Source organism: Bactrocera dorsalis, chromosome 3 (genome assembly GCF_023373825.1).
Source record: "Bactrocera dorsalis isolate Fly_Bdor chromosome 3, ASM2337382v1, whole genome shotgun sequence".
NCBI classification, from domain to species: Eukaryota; Metazoa; Arthropoda; class Insecta; order Diptera; family Tephritidae; genus Bactrocera; species Bactrocera dorsalis.
The window spans coordinates 10,074,274-10,094,460 of NC_064305.1; the positions used below are offsets into that span (position 1 = coordinate 10,074,274).

General features: G+C 36.8%; 4 protein-coding genes across 4 annotated transcripts; all 4 read left to right on the forward strand.

The window, feature by feature from the left end:
* The first annotated feature begins 7,904 nt into the window (after positions 1 to 7,904).
* Positions 7,905 to 8,864, forward strand: LOC105222595 (protein LTO1 homolog). Its single transcript, XM_011199986.4, has one exon. The coding sequence runs from the start codon at positions 7,992 to 7,994 to the stop codon at positions 8,427 to 8,429; it is 438 nt and encodes a 145-aa protein (XP_011198288.1). The 5' UTR covers positions 7,905 to 7,991; the 3' UTR covers positions 8,430 to 8,864.
* Positions 8,865 to 10,454: 1,590 nt separating this feature from the next.
* On the forward strand, positions 10,455 to 10,967 carry LOC125775266 (protein LTO1 homolog). Its single transcript, XM_049453045.1, has one exon. It carries the CDS (start codon positions 10,524 to 10,526, stop codon positions 10,965 to 10,967), a length of 444 nt encoding a protein of 147 aa, XP_049309002.1. The 5' UTR covers positions 10,455 to 10,523.
* Positions 10,968 to 10,987: 20 nt separating this feature from the next.
* Positions 10,988 to 12,809, forward strand: LOC105222596 (probable methyltransferase-like protein 25). The gene is made up of 3 exons (XM_029548814.2): positions 10,988 to 11,371; positions 11,429 to 11,635; positions 11,702 to 12,809. Exons 1-3 carry the CDS (start codon positions 10,988 to 10,990, stop codon positions 12,626 to 12,628), a joined length of 1,518 nt encoding a protein of 505 aa, XP_029404674.2. The 3' UTR covers positions 12,629 to 12,809.
* A 146-nt stretch (positions 12,810 to 12,955) lies between these two features.
* Positions 12,956 to 19,785, forward strand: LOC105222603 (cytochrome P450 6g1-like). Its single transcript, XM_049453029.1, has 4 exons — positions 12,956 to 13,315; positions 17,914 to 18,386; positions 18,465 to 19,256; positions 19,350 to 19,785. The coding sequence occupies exons 2-4, from the start codon at positions 17,922 to 17,924 to the stop codon at positions 19,650 to 19,652; spliced, it is 1,560 nt and encodes a 519-aa protein (XP_049308986.1). The 5' UTR covers positions 12,956 to 13,315; positions 17,914 to 17,921; the 3' UTR covers positions 19,653 to 19,785.
* Positions 19,786 to 20,187: the final 402 nt, after the last annotated feature.

The window sequence follows — 20,187 nt, forward strand, 5'->3', positions numbered from 1 at the left end:
AGAATAATACAATTACCACCAGGTTATACAATATTTCATGAAGCACTTCGAGCTTGAAAAGACATTTGCACGGTTATTCGGATCTGCAGTCGTATTTATTTTATGAATGGCTCCAACCTAACCACTCCGAAACAAGCAAATCCCAACCCACGAAAACTACACGATTTTTAGGCATAAGCCTGAATTTAATATACTACCGATGCTACTTTTACAACAAGTAGTAAATCACACTCATCCAACATTGCCGCTAGATTTAACTCAGTTTCAACATCTTCTATCACCGGAGACTTCAAAAATTATAAAGGCTTTGTCAAAGGAAGTCCCCATTATGTCAAAGTTGCAATGAGGCGGAAGTATCTAGATACTTTCTTCTCTACTATCCAGTCAGACTAAAGTTGAAGCATCTCGGTTGCTATGCTTTTTACGAACCCAGCGAATTGGCTGGAATTGATATTTTCAGGCTTTAGAGGTTTTGTCGATATACCATACGACGGCCTTTTTCAAGCATACCTAAAAGTTCTGTGCATAATAATGGACAAGCGTCGCTAGCAGTTCAAGTGAGATTCGTAACCTCACGACTAATCAGCCAATTTACCTAACCTAAACTAACCTAAGGGACAGTCATAAAAACAAGGGAAACTCCTTCGATATAAAGAAGATATGAGATGGATTAGATTGTTGTAAAAACTCGCTGGGTTTTGCCTGATTTTCTATCCTACAACGCTAAAGATTTGAATCTATGATAGCAGAATTGAAATGAGGCAATGAACCGTCATATATGAAACTACTACTCCATTGGTAAGAAAAAAGCGATGAGAACTTGTCCGAGTTTTTGGTAAGAACTCCCAGTGAGTCTAGCCTAATTTGTTGTCATACAATCCTAAAGAACTGGATCTATACAAAGTAGATAGTCTATTCAGATTTTCTGTTCTGCTGTATAAGATTTGAACCGAGGAAACGGACCTTCATGAAAATGAGTGCAACTCTGACGTTAAGAAAAGAGGTATGAAGACTTGTCTAAGTTTTTTTAAAAAATCAGACAAGAAACGAAGATTCGAACAACACCAACACTAACATCAGCTGTTCAAAAGTAAGAACTTCGCAAAGGCGTTTACGAATTAGCAAAGAAAAATTGTACAATGAGCTTCAGAGAGCCAACGCGGCCAAGCCAGTTAAAAAATACATATATTTTCTTCTGACTGATTGCTGGCGAAATAATATTCTATATGTACATATGTATATACATTCAATGTCTATCTGTCTATTTATAAACATATATAGATATATACAAACCTTCAGCGAAGCATGTAGGCATTTAATGAATGTCCTGACACTCGGAGTGTGACCGCCCGGTCAACTCAAATTGTATGCAATAATCAGACAAGCTATTTATTATTAACCACTTCATGTTGTATTCACATACAGCTACTTACTTACATACATATTTATACGTATATGTATGTGAGATTGTGTGTAGGCATTATTTACTATAAAAGTTAGACTTCAGTGTCAGCATTGAATAAATATAATGGCGTACGCCTTTTATGGCGCCGTGTGGCATTTGTATGTATGTAGATATGTGTGTTTGTTGGCAACAACAAGCCGTGTTAAATACAAAAACCAAAAGAAACCAAAAATCAGCAAATCAAATGAAATATTTGAAAAAGAAAAGGGTTAACATTGCGCTGGCCACTATATTTAAGCGCAAATGTTTGTATGTATAGTATGTACGTATGTATGTAAAACAAAAGAATATGTTAACTTTGGCGGCACCGTAGCTTTGATACCCTTCACAGCTGCATTTCTTATAGCATAAAATGGTATAAAATGATATTTAACTTGATTTGTTTCGCTCAGTTTGTATGGCAGCTATATGCTATAGTGGTTCGATCTGAACAATATCTTTAGAGATTGTAGGTTTACCTTGAAAAATAGCCTTTGCCAAATTTCGTGAACATATCTCTTCAAATGAAAAAGTTTTTCATACTAGAACTTGATTTTTTTCGCACTGTTTGTATGACAGCTATATGCTATAGTGGTCCGATCTAGATTATTTGTTCAGATATTGTAGTCCTATATTGAAAAATAATCCGTGTCAAATTAAAGGGTGATATCTTGCCAAATAAAAAAGTTTGCTATACCAGAACTTCATTTTGTGCGCTCAGTTTATATGACAGCTATATGCTATAGTGGTTCGATCTGAACAATATGTTTAGAGATTTTAGGTTTATCTTGAAAAATAGTCTATGCCAAATTTTGTGAACATATCTCTTCAAATGAAAAAGTTTTTCATACTAGAACTTGATTTTGATTGGTCAGTTTGTATGGCAGCTATATGCTATAGTGGTCCGATTTGAAACATTTCTTCGGAGATTATAGAGATGCCTTGAATATTAACTCGCAGCGAATTTCGTGTGGACATCTTTTCAAATAAAAAAGTTGTTTTTACAAGTACTTAATTTTGATTGGCCAGTTTGTATGACAGCTATATGCTATAGTAGGCCAATATCGCTGATGCCGACAGATGAGCTCTTTTTTAGGGAGAAAATGACGTGTGCGAAATTTCAGATTGATACATCAAAAAATGAGGGACTACTAGTTCCCGTATATATGTATAGCCAGACAGGCAGAGGCACATGGCTAAATCAACTCACTCATCCAACTTTTCTTTCTGGGTATTACAAACTTCGTGGCAAGCTTAATATACCCTGTTCAGGGTATAAAACTCACATATGTATATTTATCAGCAGCAGTGTTGAGCAGCAGCAGACATGTCTGTAATTTGACGGTATTCAACTATTATAAAAATGGCAGACATGCACGCGAATGGCGAAACGCATAACTGCACAGATATGCTGACATACATATGTACATCTACACATACATAAGTAACGATGTATATGTGTTAATTTATGTGTTTAATTCACTTTCACTATGGCACATAAGGAATTTCCGCCACGTGGTCGCGATGATACGGATATACTTATATACGTCAACAAACATATGTGTGGTTAAAATAACTTATTTTTACTACATACATATATACACATGTGTATGTGTTTGTCAGACAATAATAAAATAAAACTAAACTATTATACTATTTGTTTGACTGTTTGATAGTTACTCGATCGACATCGAGAAGGCATAAGAGTGTAGGAGAAAATATTTTGTGTGACGTCACATTAGCAATTTAATGAGTGTGAGATAGAAAAGAAGAGAAAAAAAGAAAAAAAGAGAGTGAAAGTGAGTAGAGAAGTAGATCATTGGGAATCCTGTATTACCAGGACCGTATCATATGTTTCTCTCGTATACAATTTTCTTTAAAAGTTTAAGCAATATTTTTATTAGCTATATTTGAATTTCGAAAATGAAAATGTCAACAATTTGGCTGCGTAGACTTCAGTACTTTGTATGCCGCTGCGAATCAAGCAGCATGTGCCAAAATCAGAAAAAATTTGACAGAATGACAGAACTCTGAGTGTATGTTTATTGACTTCGACAACAGCCCAAGGGCCGTAAGGTCACTTTGTGACTTCCAAATCACATGACAACAGAGCGTAAGAGTCACTTTGGAACTGACCAGGCCCGATAACTACTTCACTTATATGGAGCCAGCAAGCAGCCAGCTTCCCTTAAAGTCACCTTGCGATTTTTCAATCACATCATATCACGGCGTGAGAGTTACCTTACCATTGGTCAGGCCCGATGACTACTTTACTTATATAGAGCCAACTTGCCCTGTAGTCACCTTGAGACTTCCAAATCACATCGAAACATGATGTGAGAGTCACCTTAGCACTGGCCAGGCCCGATAACTGCTTCACTTATTTAGAGCCAGCAGGCAGCCAGCTTTCCTTAAAGTCAACTTGTGACTTCCCAATCACATCATATCACAGCGAGAGAGTCATTTTTGCATTGGTCAGGTCCGATGGCTATTTCACTTATATTGAGCCAGCTTGCCCTGTAGTCACCTCGTGACTTCCAAATCACATCGGAACTTGACGTGAGAGTCACCTTAGCACTGACCAGGCCCGATAACTGCTTTACTTATTTAGACCCAGCAGGCAACCAGCTTTCCTTAAAGTCAACTTGTGACTGCCCAATCACATCATATCACGGCGTAAGAGTAACCTTATTATTGGTCAGGCCCGATGGCTGCTTTACTTATATAGAGCCAGCAGGCAGCTTCCCTTAAAGTCAACTTGTGACTTCCCAATCACATCATATCACAGCGAGAGAGTCATTTTTGCATTGGTCAGGTCCGATGGCTATTTCACTTATATTGAGCCAGCTTGCCCTGTAGTCACCTCGTGACTTCCAAATCACATCGGAACTTGATGTGAGAGTCACCTTAGCACTGGCCAGGCCCGATAACTGCTTCACTTATTTAGAGCCAGCAGGCAGCCAGCTTTCCTTAAAGTCAACTTGTGACTTCCCAATCACATCATATCACAGCGAGAGAGTCATTTTTGCATTGGTCAGGTCCGATGGCTATTTCACTTATATAGAGCCAGCTTGCCCTGTAGTCACCTTGAGACTTCCAAATCACATCGAAACATGATGTGAGAGTCACCTTAGCACTGGCCAGGCCCGATAACTGCTTCACTTATTTAGAGCCAGCAGGCAGCCAGCTTTCCTTAAAGTCAACTTGTGACTTCCCAATCACATCATATCACAGCGAGAGAGTCATTTTTGCATTGGTCAGGTCCGATGGCTATTTCACTTATATTGAGCCAGCTTGCCCTGTAGTCACCTCGTGACTTCCAAATCACATCGGAACTTGATGTGAGAGTCACCTTAGCACTGGCCAGGCCCGATAACTGCTTCACTTATTTAGAGCCAGCAGGCAGCCAGCTTTCCTTAAAGTCAACTTATGACTTCCCAATCACATCATATCACAGCGAGAGAGTCATTTTTGCATTGGTCAGGTCCGATGGCTATTTCACTTATATTGAGCCAGCTTGCCCTGTAGTCACCTCGTGACTTCCAAATCACATCGGAACTTGATGTGAGAGTCACCTTAGCACTGGCCAGGCCCGATAACTGCTTCACTTATTTAGAGCCAGCAGGCAGCCAGCTTTCCTTAAAGTCAACTTGTGACTTCCCAATCACATCATATCACAGCGAGAGAGTCATTTTTGCATTGGTCAGGTCCGATGGCTATTTCACTTATATAGAGCCAGCTTGCCCTGTAGTCACCTTGAGACTTCCAAATCACATCGAAACATGATGTGAGAGTCACCTTAGCACTGGCCAGGCCCGATAACTGCTTCACTTATTTAGAGCCAGCAGGCAGCCAGCTTTCCTTAAAGTCAACTTGTGACTTCCCAATCACATCATATCACAGCGAGAGAGTCATTTTTGCATTGGTCAGGTCCGATGGCTATTTCACTTATATTGAGCCAGCTTGCCCTGTAGTCACCTCGTGACTTCCAAATCACATCGGAACTTGACGTGAGAGTCACCTTAGCACTGACCAGGCCCGATAACTGCTTTACTTATTTAGACCCAGCAGGCAACCAGCTTTCCTTAAAGTCAACTTGTGACTGCCCAATCACATCATATCACGGCGTGAGAGTAACCTTATTATTGGACAGACCCGATGGCTGCTTTACTTATATAGAGCCAGCTTGCACTGAACGCACCTTATGACTTCCAAATCACATCACAACAGGGCTTAAGAGTCACTTTGACACTGGCCAGGCTCGACGGCTGCTTCAATTATTTAGAGCCAGCAGGCAGCCAGCTTCCCTTCAAGCCGTCTTGTGACTTCTAAATCACATCATATCACAGCGAGAGAGTCATTTTTGCATTGGCCAGGCCCAATGGTTTCTTTACTTTTTAAACTTAAGTGACAGAGGACTGCTAACCAGAAATTGAAAAACAGGCTCTAACCTTCTCGTACTAATTTGAACCTAAAAGTCCTTTAATGAGCATATTTTAAATCATATATAGGGTATATTAGTAATGCTTTAGAGAAATCATAGAACCTCAAATAAATCAAATTTTAGGAACGGGTAGGTATCACTACCGAACACCAACGACAGTTGGGTTTACGTAACTGGGACTATCCAATATTTTTACCCGGTCAAGGACTGTCACCCGCCAACCTTTCTCAAAATTATTTCGGAAATTATTCTGCCGTTATAACAGCAACAATAAAACCCCTCATTTAGAAAGAAAAAATTCTGAGTCAACCTTTAATCTACAGTCTTTCAAGGCATTGTCCCACTGCTGACTTCAAAAATTCGATTTTCACTTGCTTGTGTGCAACAACAATTTAAGAAAATCCTTAAACTTGATATGGAAAAACATAAGAGCTTATGGTTAAATACTCGTACATTCGTAAGTACTTCGGTATATGTATAAATTCTAGTCAAAGTCCCCTGGCTAGTTTATAGCTTCTGGCGCTGTGTGTGCGCTAACTGTGGCCTTCTCTGCTTACCACTTCCGTTGTTAACTTTTTTACACATTTTTTTGCTGGAGTCGTGAGGGTGTTCGTTTTGCTGCTTGCTTTTGTTGTGTTTAATATGCGAAGGTGTTGCATGTGAAGCGGTGAGTAAATTTTTCAATGTCACGCATATTGGTAGACATCGCAGCGATATAAATTGGAGTATATACGAGTATGTATGTATAAGTATATAGAATTGCCTTACTGAGCAGCTGACCGACCGCCAAAGGAAATAGACTGATTGTACGATTAGAAGCCGGTGACATGACCTTTAGAAAAACCCAAATTATACGAGGGAAAGTTTCTCCGGAAAGCAGAAGTCACGCCTCGGTAGATAAGGTCAAGTTTTCAATTATGTAAGTAACGGTAAACAAAAAAATTGGTTAAACATTTTCAGTCAGCTGTTGCCAGTATAAAGCTAAGTCTCTCAAAGAAGTGAACAGGAATCATTTTCACCGACGGGATGAAGAAGTATAGACCCTATCAGGTGACATTCCTTAGCTATAAGTATATGTATGTATGTATGTAAGTATGTATATAGGGTCGATTGACATAAAGTCCTGAAACTGAGAGGTGAAATAACAAGAATTTAGCTGTCGGTTCACGATTCAGTTCCAATTTACACAACACCGGTTTGGTCGCTTGGGATGCAGATAAAGCAGCTAACCGTTCTGGGTCCACGTAACCGGAACAGACGCGGATTTTTATCCTACTAAGGACCATTAACTCGGCAACATTCCTCGAAATTTCTTCATGGATGATTTCTGCAGCTACAACAACAACATAAATCAGCTTCAAGTCTTTCTGAACACTGCACATAATTTTCCATTTAAGGAACACAGCCGAATACTCACCAAAAATATACATGTGCATGTATCGAAGAAAAATCCTCTGAAGACACATTATTGTCTCAGAAGCGCACACCAGCAATATTAATAACTATTGCTGAGGGAGTCGGGTCTAAGTAGGACCAAAATTTGTCTTTGCTCAAGGACTTTTAATTCAAACTCATTTACAAAGAGACAACTGGAGACAGGCCACAAAACTCCCTTTTGCAACTGCTGCAGCAAGTCACGGCCAAACACCAATATTTTGAAGGCATTATGCCCGAACCTAACTCATAGGCACTATGCAACCCATAAGGCCTTTGCTTGACAAATAGAGGAGCGATAACGAACATAAAGGTCTCGGTTAAAATTGCCAATTGGACCTAAAGGAACTCATAAAAACTCACAAAAATCTCGTATAGCGATGTGGGGAAACTAACCGATTACTTAACCGTTAGTATGGCGGAAACTCTTGTGGAGTCTAATATTTTTATTATTTTTTATTCGACAAACCGTTGTTTGCACATACACAAAAGCTAAAATTTTATTCACAATAACACACACCAACCTGTGCTCGCAATTTATCATTGTAAATGAGAAGTACGCTAGCTGAAGAAGAAGCATACATCAGAATCAGCTGTAAGTAATTTATAATTTGTTCGACAACAAAACATTTTTTTTAGACGCGTATTCAATTTTTACTTTTTTCTGTAATGGCTGCTGTGGAACAAGATTTCAATGATTTGCTGGACAACATATTTTTAGCAGAAGACAATATAGTGAAAGAGAGTTACCAGGAAGGCTTAGAAGTGGGTCGTGCACGTGGGGAGAAAGAAGGTTATGAGCTGGGCTACAAGAAAGGATTACGACTTGGCAAGGAATTAGGTGAAATTTACAGCAGTGTTGTGGCACAACAAAAACACACTGAAAACGTTCAACATGCGTTACAACAATTACGTACGAGTATAGATCAGTTTCCACGTGATAATAATGCCGAAGCTGATATAATTGGCATGGTGGAGGATATACGCAATCAATACAAACGTGTGCGTGTGTTGACGGCAGGCAAGGTTGGAAAGACAACTAAAAAAGTAGAAAACAACAGCAGTAGTAGTGGTGCGACAGAGAAAGCCAAAGATTTTTCCTTTTAAAAATTATAAAAACTAATGGACACGATTCCGATTACTTGGGCGGAGGGGTAAAAGTCCATATGCATGGAAAGATTGCTGATAGCGAATTGCTCATATTTGCTTATTATAATATGGCAGCGCTCCATTTCCTCATAATTGTTAGCGCATAAATGATGCTCACTACGAGTGTAAAAAGTAATTTTTAAAATAAAGATTTCTTAGGTAAAAACCCCACAAAAAGTGAAAAATGTGGATGTATTTAAAGCTTAGTACGCAGCTCTCAAGAAACGTAAAAACTTCATATAAAAAAACGCTTAAGAAACGGTCAAGAAACTTTCCTGCGATAAATTTACTTGTGCTAGTACGCAGCTCTCAAGAAATCTAGTACTAATTTTTAATATTTTTTTTCAATAAAATGCGAATATGGCAAACCTGGTTTTGTGAAGAAACATGAAATCAACAATTATTTCTTGAAGGAAATTCAAAGTAAAGCTTAGTACGCAGCTCTCAAGAAACGTAAAAACTTCATATAAAAAAACGCTTAAGAAACGGTCCAGAAACATTCCTGCGATAGAGTTACTTGTGCTAGTACGCAGCTCTTAAGAAAGCTAGTACTAATTTTTAATACTTTGTTTCAATAAAATGTGAATATGGCAAACCTGGTTTTGCGAAGAAACATCAAATCAACAATTGTTTCTTGCAGGAAATTCGAAGTAATCGTCAAAATCATCCTAAATTAGTTGAAATCATTATTATAAAGTATGTTCCATTTTGAAATGTTGTATAAAACCAACCAATCGTCAACAACATTCCTTAAATCTAAATGAAAATATTTGTGTTACCATACACATGCATACATACATACATACGCACAAAGTTTGTTTACTTTGTTTATTCTCTCTTGCTCTTCTAATGTGGATCATTCACGATGCGTAACCAGCTGTCAAAATTACTTCAGAAATAATGTATTTTTGTTCTTGAGCAATTACTTGAGAGCTGCGTACCAACCTTAAACCGTTAAAATCATCATAAATTAGTTAAAATCAATATTATGAAGTATATTTCATTTTGAAATGTTGTATAAAACTTACCAATCATCAACAACATTCCTCAAATCTCAATGAAAATATTTATGTTACTAAACACATACATACATATGTAAATAATATGCACAAAGTTTATTTTCTTTGTTTATCCTCTCTTGCTCTTCTGATGTAGACCATTCATAATGTGTAACCAGCTGTCAAATTTACTTGCGAAATAATGTATTTTTTTTTTTCTTGAGCAATTACTTGAGAGCTGGATGCTAACCTTAAGGAACACAGCCGAATACTCACGAAAAATATACATACATGCGCATGTATCGAAGAAAAATCCTCTGAAGACACTTTATTATCTCAGAAGCGCATCCCAGCAATATTAATAACTATTGCTGAGGGAGTCGGGTCTAAGTAACAGAACGGACCAAAATTTGTCTTTGCTCAAAGACTTTTAACTCAAAAACATTTGCAGAGAGACAACTGGACACAGGCCACAAACTCCCTTTGAAGGTTATAAACTCGTTATGCCTTTTAAACATAGTAAATATATGTCTTGTATGACTCTAAAGCTTAATAATCTGACATCTATGCTCATCTCATCGATACAACTGATTAACTAGTGTCAACTGCCCCAGCTACCAAAATACCAATATATTGAAGGCCTTATGCCCGAACCTAACCCATTGACACTTTGCAACTCATATGGCCTTTGCTTGACAAAGAGAGGAACGGTAATGATTATAAAGGTTTCGGTTAAAGTTGACAATAGGCCCAAAGAAACTTTAACATATGTAAATCTCTGACAGCGTTTTTGGGAAACAAACCTCTCTCTTCCGTTTTCAACTTTTTTTTTTTTTTTTTTTATTCGACAAACCGGTGTTTGCACATACTCAAAAGCTAGAATGTTATTCACAATAACACACACCAACCTGTGCTCGCATTTTATCATTGTGAATGAGCAGTACGCTAGCTGAAGAAGCAGCACACATCAAAATCAGCTGTAAGTAATTTATAATTTGTTCGCCAACAAATCATTTTTATTTTAGACGCGTTTTCAATTTTTACTTTTTTTGTAATGGCTGCTGCGGAACAGGATTTCAATGATTTGCTGGACAATATACTTTTAACAGAAGAGAATATAGTGCAAGAGGGTTACCAGGAAGGCTTAGAAGTGGGTCGTGCACGTGGGGAGAAAGAAGGTTATGAGCTGGGCTACGAGCAAGGGCTACAGCTTGGCAAGGAATTAGGTGAAATTTACAGCATTGTTGTGGCACAACAACAACACAAACACACTGAAAAGGTGCAACGAGCATTACAACAATTACGTACGAGCATAGATCAGTTTCCACGTGATAATAATGCCGAAGCTGATATAATTGGCATGGTTGAGGATATACGCAATCAATACAGACGAGTGCGTGTGTTGACGGCAGGCAAGGTTGGAAACACAACTAAAAAAGTAGAAAACAACAGCAGTAGTGGTGGTGCGACAGAGGGAGCCAAAGATTTTTCTTTTTAAAAATTGGAAAATCTAATGAAATGAGTAGCAGTCAAATACGCTTGTGCTTGGAGGAGATTTTACACTTCATGCAACCACATTGGGAGTTTGTCAACTGTCATATGGTTAGCTATTTGACAGATCAACATTGGCAGACTTATGTGCCCGCAGAGATAAAGCATGAAGTACCAGATGTGGAGAGCGTACAAAACTGCATTGAAACAGTATTTTGGCAAAATAATGATAAAGACAACAAATTCAGTGGTGTTAAGCAGTTTGTGGCTAATTGTAGAAAATATTATTTAGATAAATGCGTTAATATACTAACACCAATGGAGCAGTTGAACAAAGCGTTAGGTTTGGTTGACGATGAGACGGAAAATTTGACAATTAAAGAGTTTATGAGCGAGAAGAAACGGCACGAGGTTTGTTGGCTTAACAAATTTGTAAAAACAATAATATATTTTATATTTATATTAAAGGTAGAGATAACAGCCGCGCTAGTTGATCGCTTAATACATTATGCATCGAGCTGCACAAGCAACAACGAAGTATACATTGTGGATGCGGGGGATGGCAAGGGCTACTTATCATCACGTCTTGCCTTACAATATAAGCATCGTGTGCTAGGTATTGACTTTCAAGAATTGAACACCGAAAATGCTTTGGAACGCAATCGCAAGTTAGAGGCAAGGAGAGGTTTTTTGTTTTTAAAACGCAAGTGTTCAAAATTATTATTTTTATTTTCATAACAGCGCGTTTGGAATGGCTTAGTGAAGCGCGCAGAGTTACAACAACAAGGCATAACGCCTAAACGACGCGGCAAAAATGTGCAAAAAACAGCTACGCCAACGCCTGAAACAATTTCAAATGCGAACGAAAAGGAGATGCGCTATAAAACCACAGCTGCATTTATCACACCGGACTTAAATGTAGTACAACTCTTGCAACAGCAATTTCCGCAAGCCACCGATACATGCGCCATCTGTTTAACCGGCCTGCACACCTGTGGCAATTTAGCCACCACCTGTCTGCGTCTCTTTCACGAACAACCACAATGCAAACTTATTTGTAATATCGGCTGCTGCTACCACCTGCTGCAAGAGGAATTCGCTCTACCGGAGTATTTTGAAAACGCAACGATTAACGCACGTCAAACAACGTCGGGTTTCCCAATGAGTCAGTTTTTGCGCGACAAACGTTTAACGCTCGGCCGCAATGCACGCATGTTGGCCACACAATCGTTCGAACGCGTCACCAGCGAACGCACCGCCATGAACATTACACTCTACTATCGTGCGCTACTCGAAGTCTTGATTTGCGATAGCGCGAAAGAAATGCGTCAGAAATTGCAAGTCGGCAAAGTGCGAAAATTTGCCAATTTTAATGAGTATGTGGCGCTTTGTTGTAAAAAGTTCGCGTCACAAAATTGTAACTTACACTGGGACGCAACTGTGTTGGATAGTGTACAAAAACAATACGCAGACGATGCTCATTACATGCATTTATACTATTTGTTACGTATGTGTTTTGCTCAGGTGATAGAAAGCCTCATATTGCTGGATCGTTTGTTGTACTTGAAAGAGTTAGGTTATGCAGAGAGCTATTTGGTGGCAGTGTTCGATGCAGTAATATCGCCAAGACGTTTTGGCATTATCGCTTTGAAAAATGCAACTAGCTGACGACCTTGATTTACTCTATGTTTACATTTGTTTATATAATTATTTTATTATCTTTTATTGATAGTTAACCGTATGTGACATCATATTTTATTGCGTTGTTTTATAAGTATGTACATATATGCACATGCAAATAAATTCTTATTACATCTACGACAATTTGATTGATAGTGGAAGTGTTCAAGTAGCGTATATGTAAATTATTTGTTTAACAACTTGCACCCACACACGCAACCATGCACGCTTATAGGCGCCTAGTGGTGTAGTCATTACGGGAGAATGTTTTTTCGATTGCGCGCCGGTGAAATTAGAACCGCAGTCGCGTATTTACAGCAAAATGCTAATTAATAAGTATTCACATCTCAATAAATAAATAAACTATGTATGTATATAAGCATGTGCTATGAAAATGTGTGTATATGGATGCACTATGCACATATGTTTGTATATCTATGCCTATTTTGTTTTGTTTGCACATTTGATAACACATACATACACATGCTTACATACTTCCTTATGAGTATTTAACACTAACTTAGTACGTATATTTTAAAATCATTATTACAATTTTGCCGGCACAGAATAAAAGCGCAAATCTGTGCGACTCGTAAACTTAGTAATGCGGTGGAAGCACGTTACAAAACGTCGTCAGAAATTTAAAACGCATTTGTAAAAATTATTTTACTAAAGGTACTTGTCTACCAATAACATTAGTATTTTTAATTCTAAATAAGAAAGCAAGTGTTGTGTGAAATAGTGAAGTGGGAACGCTAATTTATTATAAAAATTTAAGACATGATTTATTAAAAAATATAAAATATGATTTATTAAAAAATATAAAATATGATTTTTTAAAAAATTTAAAAAAAAAAATAATATTTTTTGTTAAAATCTGTGAATAACTATTAACTAATTTTTTGTACAAAAATAAAAATTAAAAATAAATAATTAAATTAAGTTTTTGCAATAAAAAAATAAATAATAATGTTAAATTGAATTTTAAAAACTTTAGAAAAAACTGTAAATTGCGCCTTGTGTAAAAACAATAAATTTGTATACCTTGTGCAAGTTTTTAGAGTGAAAAAAATTATTATATCTACATTCATACATAAGTACATTGTTAGAAAATTAAGCAACAATACAAATTTTCGGTTAAAAATAACTAATATAAAAATATTTTAAAACGTTTTAAACAATTTTTTTAAACATTCACTTTCAAGTCTTTCGACCCAAATTTTTTTAATTCTTGGGAGAAATTTTTAGTGCAAGAAGTTTAAAAAGAAAAATTAATTTTCATAACTTTGCAAAATTTGTGTAATGAAAAAAATTTATTATAAAATTTTTCTTTCGAAAAATCTTTCTGCAACAAACGTGAAATATAATATGCATTGATTTGATAAAAAAAAAAATTTTTAAAAAGAAACTTAATTTCCATAACTTTGAAGCATGTTTGTACTAATTAGATTTTAAAAATGAAAATTAATTGCCATGTCTCTGAAACATTTTTATTGTTAAAAAAAATTATTTAAAACTCGATCTTCAACTTTTTGAAAAGAAAAAAAAATATTTTTGTTCTTTGGACAAAATTTTAGTGCAAAAAAAAGTAAAATATATTTCGTACTGATTGCGTTCTAAAAGGAAAAATTAAAATCCATACCCTTGAAACATTTTTGTAGTGCAAAAAATAATTTGAACCTAAACGTTCAACTTTTTGAAAACAAAAAATATTATTTTTTTCGTTTGAAAAATTTTAAGTGCAAAAAACAGAAATATATTTCGTACTAATTGGATTTGTGTAATGAAAAGAATTCTTTAAACTTCGACCTTCTACTTTTTGTAAACAAAAAATATACTTTTATTCTTTGAAAAAAATTTTTAGTGCTAAGAATGTATTGATTGGATATTAAAAAGAAATTTATTTCTATAATTTGAAACATTTTTGTAACACCAAAAAATATATCTCTTCCTTCGAAAAATTTCTGTTAAACAAAAACAATAATTTAACGTGCTTCAAAAGAAAAGTTGCGCTTCTATATTAATTAATTACAAAAAAAATAATTTTTATGCCTTGCAAAAATATTTATGACAACCAAAAAATGAATATTATAAAAAAATGAGGAGAAAATATTTTCTTCTCTTTTTTCTTGCTTTGAAAAACCTTTTTAACATAAAAGCAAATAAATAACATTACTATTGTTTAATAAATTAAAAAGCACTATTGTATTTTATTGAAAAATCTTAGGGATTATTTATCATATATACAAATTCGACTTAGCTCGACACTCCGATCATTAGTTAAATTACAATATGGGTATTGAAAACTTCGTGGCATTTGTTCAGGGAGTATATACATACATACATACATGTGTAATGAAAATCAACGAGTCTTCATATAAAATTAAAAAAAAAAAAATAGAATATATAAAAATGTAACCACAAACAACCTAAAAAATACTATAATAATTATGCCCAATAAATTTTTTCTATTATATTGAAAATTAATAAGAAAATAAACTTACAGTGCAACACAATTAACTTTTACGGCGTTTGCCAACTAATTTTATTAGCTATAATATTGTTAAACAAGGTTTTAGTAAAATTCAATGATAAATATTTTTGTTTGAGGTTAGAATATATACTTTTCATGTGCAATTTTCGCACCTTTTTTACAAAAAAAAAAACGCAAAAATGTTTTTCTGTAAATAAAAACATGTAAAATGTACAAGGTTTCTAAATGACGATCGTAAACTCTCAAAATGCCGCTGTCTTACTCTCATTTGTATACATGTATTTTTAAGCTTTTATTTTACCTCTCTTTGTATACATATTTTACATAATGCGAGTAACTATCATTTGTTGAACGCATTTAGCTTATCATTGTTTATAAAACAAAACAGTTCTGGCTAAATAAAGTCTAACTACTCCAACTTACAGTTTATCAGTCAGACCGTGGAGCAAACACGACATGTGGGGCTAACGGCACTTGACCGTACTTAATATAAGTATTTAATTTTCAACTTCTTATCATTAGCCGGTAAAGATCTTAAAGATTGCACTTTATAGTCAAGCATGCTTAAAGGCACGTAAATAAATCTGTAAATATGTTTATGTTGTACTCGTTCCTCTATTATCGACGAGTGTCTTGCGCAAATGATAACTAAATTAATTAAATTTTTTTCAAACGAGTTTAGTATGTACATATGTATCTTGCATTCTAATTACGAAGCAATTATCGATTTTCAATGCAATTTTTATGGCAGCTATATGCTATAGTGGTCCGATATCGGCGGTTTCGACAAATGAGCAGCTTCTTGAGGAGCAAAGCACACTCCTTGACCAACGCTGAAGCACTGTTAATGAGTTCAAGACTAGTATCGCCATCCTGCTATCTGAGTGGATGACACTTCTCTGAAGGAGGCAACACTCCGTGGCAGTAAATCTACTGCTACCTTAATGGCTGCAACCTCGCTCTGAAAAACACTGTAATAGTCAGTAAGTCTGAAGCTGGAGTCAATAGAGAGCTCCTGACAGTAAGCCCCTCCACCCCCCTCCCCCCAAGTATTGATCCATATATAACCCATCCTCACTGCTCCTCTCTTCCAACGGATTCTTCCCAACCATAACTTCCTTGCCGGTATATGGGCAGCAAAGGAGACGCTAGAGTTCGGTTTAGCGACTCCATCATCCAATTGATCCGGTATGCAGTCAAAGTGTGAAAGGCATTCGTTAGAAAATAGTTTTTTTTTCCTGGCAACGCCGTGAGGATTTTTCGAAATTTCAAATTTTTATTTGAAACCCTCATTTTTCATTATGAAACACTTCGAAAAAAATGCAATTTTTGCGAAAAAATGCAGCTAATTTGTTAATATAAATATTAGATTAAGAGATAACTTTAGCTAGGGGTCGACAAGTGAAAGTCGTAGATTAATAGAAGCATAGATATATTATGTAGATCTTACAGTTAGAGATATTTTCGCTGCAGATAGTAACAATTCCCATAAGAACCTCCCAGAGAATGCTTATACTGAACTTTATGTTATTTTGTGGAGCACAGGTTTTAAGGCTCAACGGAGAGGTCAAGTCTGGAGCGCACTGCCCAAATTAATCCCAAAAATTCCATGCAGAGTTTTTATGATTGTAGACTGTTTTTTTTAACTAACGGTGACCAAAGTCGCTTCTATTTTAGGTCTATTTATAGAGAAGGCGGCAAGTAGTACTTCTTATCTATCAAAAGATAGTGACCAAATGCTACTTGGCTTATTTGTTTTCATACCTATGTATACTTTTACTTGAAGCTTATCGAACAACAACAATAATTTTTAATTATTAAGTACTTATGGAAAAAAACAACAAAAATATCTTTACTTTTTTAAACACAAAATATTATCAAAATTACAATTATAATTTAAGTTGGCTTCAGTGTTGCCAACTTACCTTCGTACGAGTCGGTGAACTGCTTATAAAGAGTGATTTTTTAAGAGCTTGATAACTTTTTTTAAAAAAAAAACGCATAAAATTTGCAAAATCTCATCGGTTCTTTATTTGAAACGTTAGATTGGTTCATGACATTTACTTTTTGAAGATAATTTCATTTAAATGTTGACCGCGGCTGCGTCTTAGGTGGTCCATTCGGAAAGTCCAATTTTGGGCAACTTTTTCGAGCATTTCGGCCGGAATAGCCCGAATTTCTTCGGAAATGTTGTCTTCCATTTCTGTAACCACATGTCAACCAAGTTCAGTTCTTCCATTTTTGGCAACAAAAAGTTTGTTAGCATCGAACGATAGCGATCGCCATTCACCGTAACGTTGCGTCCAACAGCATCTTTGAAAAAATACGGTCCAATGATTCCACCAGCGTACAAACCACACCAAACAGTGCATTTTTCGGGATGCATGGGCAGTTCTTGAACGGCTTCTGGTTGCTCTTCACCCCAAATGCGGCAATTTTGCTTATTTACGTAGCCATTCAACCAGAAATGAGCCTCATCGCTGAACAAAACACGCGCGCGAAACACATTTCGAACCGAACACTGATTTTGGTAATAAAATTCAATGATTTGCAAGCGTTGCTCGTTAGTAAGTCTATTCATGATGAAATGTCAAAGCATACTGAGCATCTTTCTCTTTGACACCATGTCTGAAATCCCACGTGATCTGTCAAATACTAATGCATGAAAATCCTAACCTCAAAAAAATCACCCGTTATAATTTACTGTTTATATTAATAATCACTCTCTCTCTCTTTTCCTCTATCTTCTCAATCTTTTCCCTATTTTCTGCGAATGTAGAGCGTATAATGCTGTCGGTAAATACTGCTTGCCTCTTGGCGGCTCTCTTGGGGTTGGTCTACATTTGGTGTCGCTATACATATGGCTACTGGAAACGCAATAAGATTCCCTATATGACGCCATTCCCATTGATTGGCAATATGCAAGTTTTGTTTACAATGAGCAATAGTTTCTATCTATATCTATCGGAAATTTATAAAGACGCTAGAATGTCAAAGGCTGCGGCAGTCGGCATTTACATACTTAATCGGCCAGCGTTAGTGCTACGTGAACCGGAACTTATTAAAAATGTGCTAATCAAGGAGTTTCCGAAGTTCGTCAATCGGTCAGGTGGCTGTGATCCACACGATGATCCCTTGGGCTCGAATAATCTATTTTTCATACAAGATCAACCATGGAAGGATTTGAGATCAAAAATAACGCCGGTTTTCACAACGGGAAAGATCAAACAAATGTATCCACTAATGACTGAGGTTAGTATAAGTACCTAACTCTTGTATTAATATATATTTTTACTATACTTGTATGTATCCCTCGTTTCGCCCTAATAGATCGGTACGGAGTTGGAAGCCCATTTGAATTCGTATGCGAAAACGGACGACGCTTTCGTAACTGAAGTTAAAGAGGTTTGTGCTAGCTTCACCACCGATATGATTGCCACCATCGCTTATGGTGTGAAAGCCAACAGTCTTGTAAATCCCAATGCCGAGTTTCGTGTGATAGGACGAAAAATGTTCATCTTTACACTCAGCCGCGCTAAGGACTTCTTTGTCAATTTTTTCTTTCCAAAGTGGGCCGCTACATTTCGTGCTAAATTTTTTCCAGCGGAGTTCAGCGCATTTATACGTGGCACCATCGGTCAAGTGATGGCGTTAAGAGAGGAGAGCAAAGCAACGCGTAACGATCTGATCGATGTGTTGGTGAGCCTCAAAGAAGAGGCTGTTGCGAAAGGTGAATATAATGCCCATCTACAGGATGTTTTGACAGCACAAGCTGCTGTGTTTTTCTCAGCTGGTTTTGAGACGTCATCTTCGACGATGACATTTGCGCTCTACGAATTATCTAAACGACTCGACTTACAAGAACGTCTGCGCAATGAGATCTGTGAAGCTTTCGTAGCTGAACAGGGTACAATGTCATATGAGACTATCAATAATCTCCCATATCTGAGTATGGTAGTGGACGAAGTGTTGCGTTTATATCCTGTACTACCTTTTCTCGATCGACAACATTCGCCGAAGGAAGGAGAAAAGCAATCCGATCTTAAACCGTATTACGATTACACAATACCCGACGGTATGGCTGTCTATATACCAATATTCGGCATACAACGTGACCCCGAGGTGAGTTAGTTTAGCTACGGATAAACTCAGTATTTACTGTGTCGATTGAAGTTTAAAGCAATTTTTATGGTTATCACAATTTTTTAATTCTAGTTTTGGCCCAACCCGAACACTTTCGATCCTGAGCGCTTCAGCACAGAGAATAAGAAAACCCATAAGCCTATGACCTACCTTCCCTTCGGTAGTGGACCACGTAACTGTATTGGTGGTCGCATCGGTTTGCTGCAGTCTAAGCTGGGTTTGGTGCATATTTTGAAGAATCATTATGTCACTACATGTGAGAAGACACCGTCTGAAATCACTTTCGACCCACTGTCCATTGTTTTAAGTTACAAAGAAGGCATTTACTTGAAATTTGTCAATGACAAACGATATGAGCGCATTGCGAGGCAATGAATGTGCGAAATAATTTCAAAATATATCGATGCAATTAAATTAATGTTTTAAAATATTTTTTTTTAATAAAAAAGTAAACACAAAAGTGTTGCAATTAAAAATAAAGTGCAAATTTGTTGCTCTATCCCTCTAACCCCCTAGGTTTGAAATCCTAGTTTAAAGCAGAAGCAATAGTGAGATCCTTAGACCACCAGTCGTTTCTTCTTTTCGCAAGGTGGCGCCAATTGCAGATTCAAAGCGAAGCGAGGTCCTTCTCCACTTGGTCCTTCCAATGAAGTGGAGGTCTTCCTCTGTTTCCCACGGCGGGTACTGCGTCGAATACTTTCAGAACTGGAGTGTTTCCGTCCATTCGGACGACATGACCTAGCCAGCGTTGAACTATGTCAATGTCGACGTGTAACTCATACAGCTCATCTTTTCATCGAATGCGATATTCGCCGCGGACAACGCGTAAACAACCATAAATGGAACGTCTGCTCCATCGCCATCGATTGGGGAATCGGGTTCGCCTTCTCCTGGCGTTGTACAATTTTCA

Bases quoted from the DNA above. Each gene is read 5' to 3' on its own strand.
- LOC125775266 (XM_049453045.1), top strand. From the start codon at position 10,524: ATGGCTGCTGCGGAACAGGATTTCAATGATTTGCTGGACAATATACTT.
- LOC105222596 (XM_029548814.2), top strand. From the start codon at position 10,988: ATGAGTAGCAGTCAAATACGCTTGTGCTTGGAGGAGATTTTACACTTC. The intron at 11,372-11,428 runs GTTTGTTGGCTT...TTTATATTAAAG, and splicing joins GCGAGAAGAAACGGCACGAG to GTAGAGATAACAGCCGCGCT. The intron at 11,636-11,701 runs GCAAGGAGAGGT...TTTTCATAACAG, and splicing joins AACGCAATCGCAAGTTAGAG to CGCGTTTGGAATGGCTTAGT.
- LOC105222603 (XM_049453029.1), top strand. From the start codon at position 17,922: ATGCTGTCGGTAAATACTGCTTGCCTCTTGGCGGCTCTCTTGGGGTTG. The intron at 18,387-18,464 runs GTTAGTATAAGT...TCGCCCTAATAG, and splicing joins TGTATCCACTAATGACTGAG to ATCGGTACGGAGTTGGAAGC. The intron at 19,257-19,349 runs GTGAGTTAGTTT...TTTTAATTCTAG, and splicing joins GCATACAACGTGACCCCGAG to TTTTGGCCCAACCCGAACAC.
- LOC105222595 (XM_011199986.4), top strand. From the start codon at position 7,992: ATGGCTGCTGTGGAACAAGATTTCAATGATTTGCTGGACAACATATTT.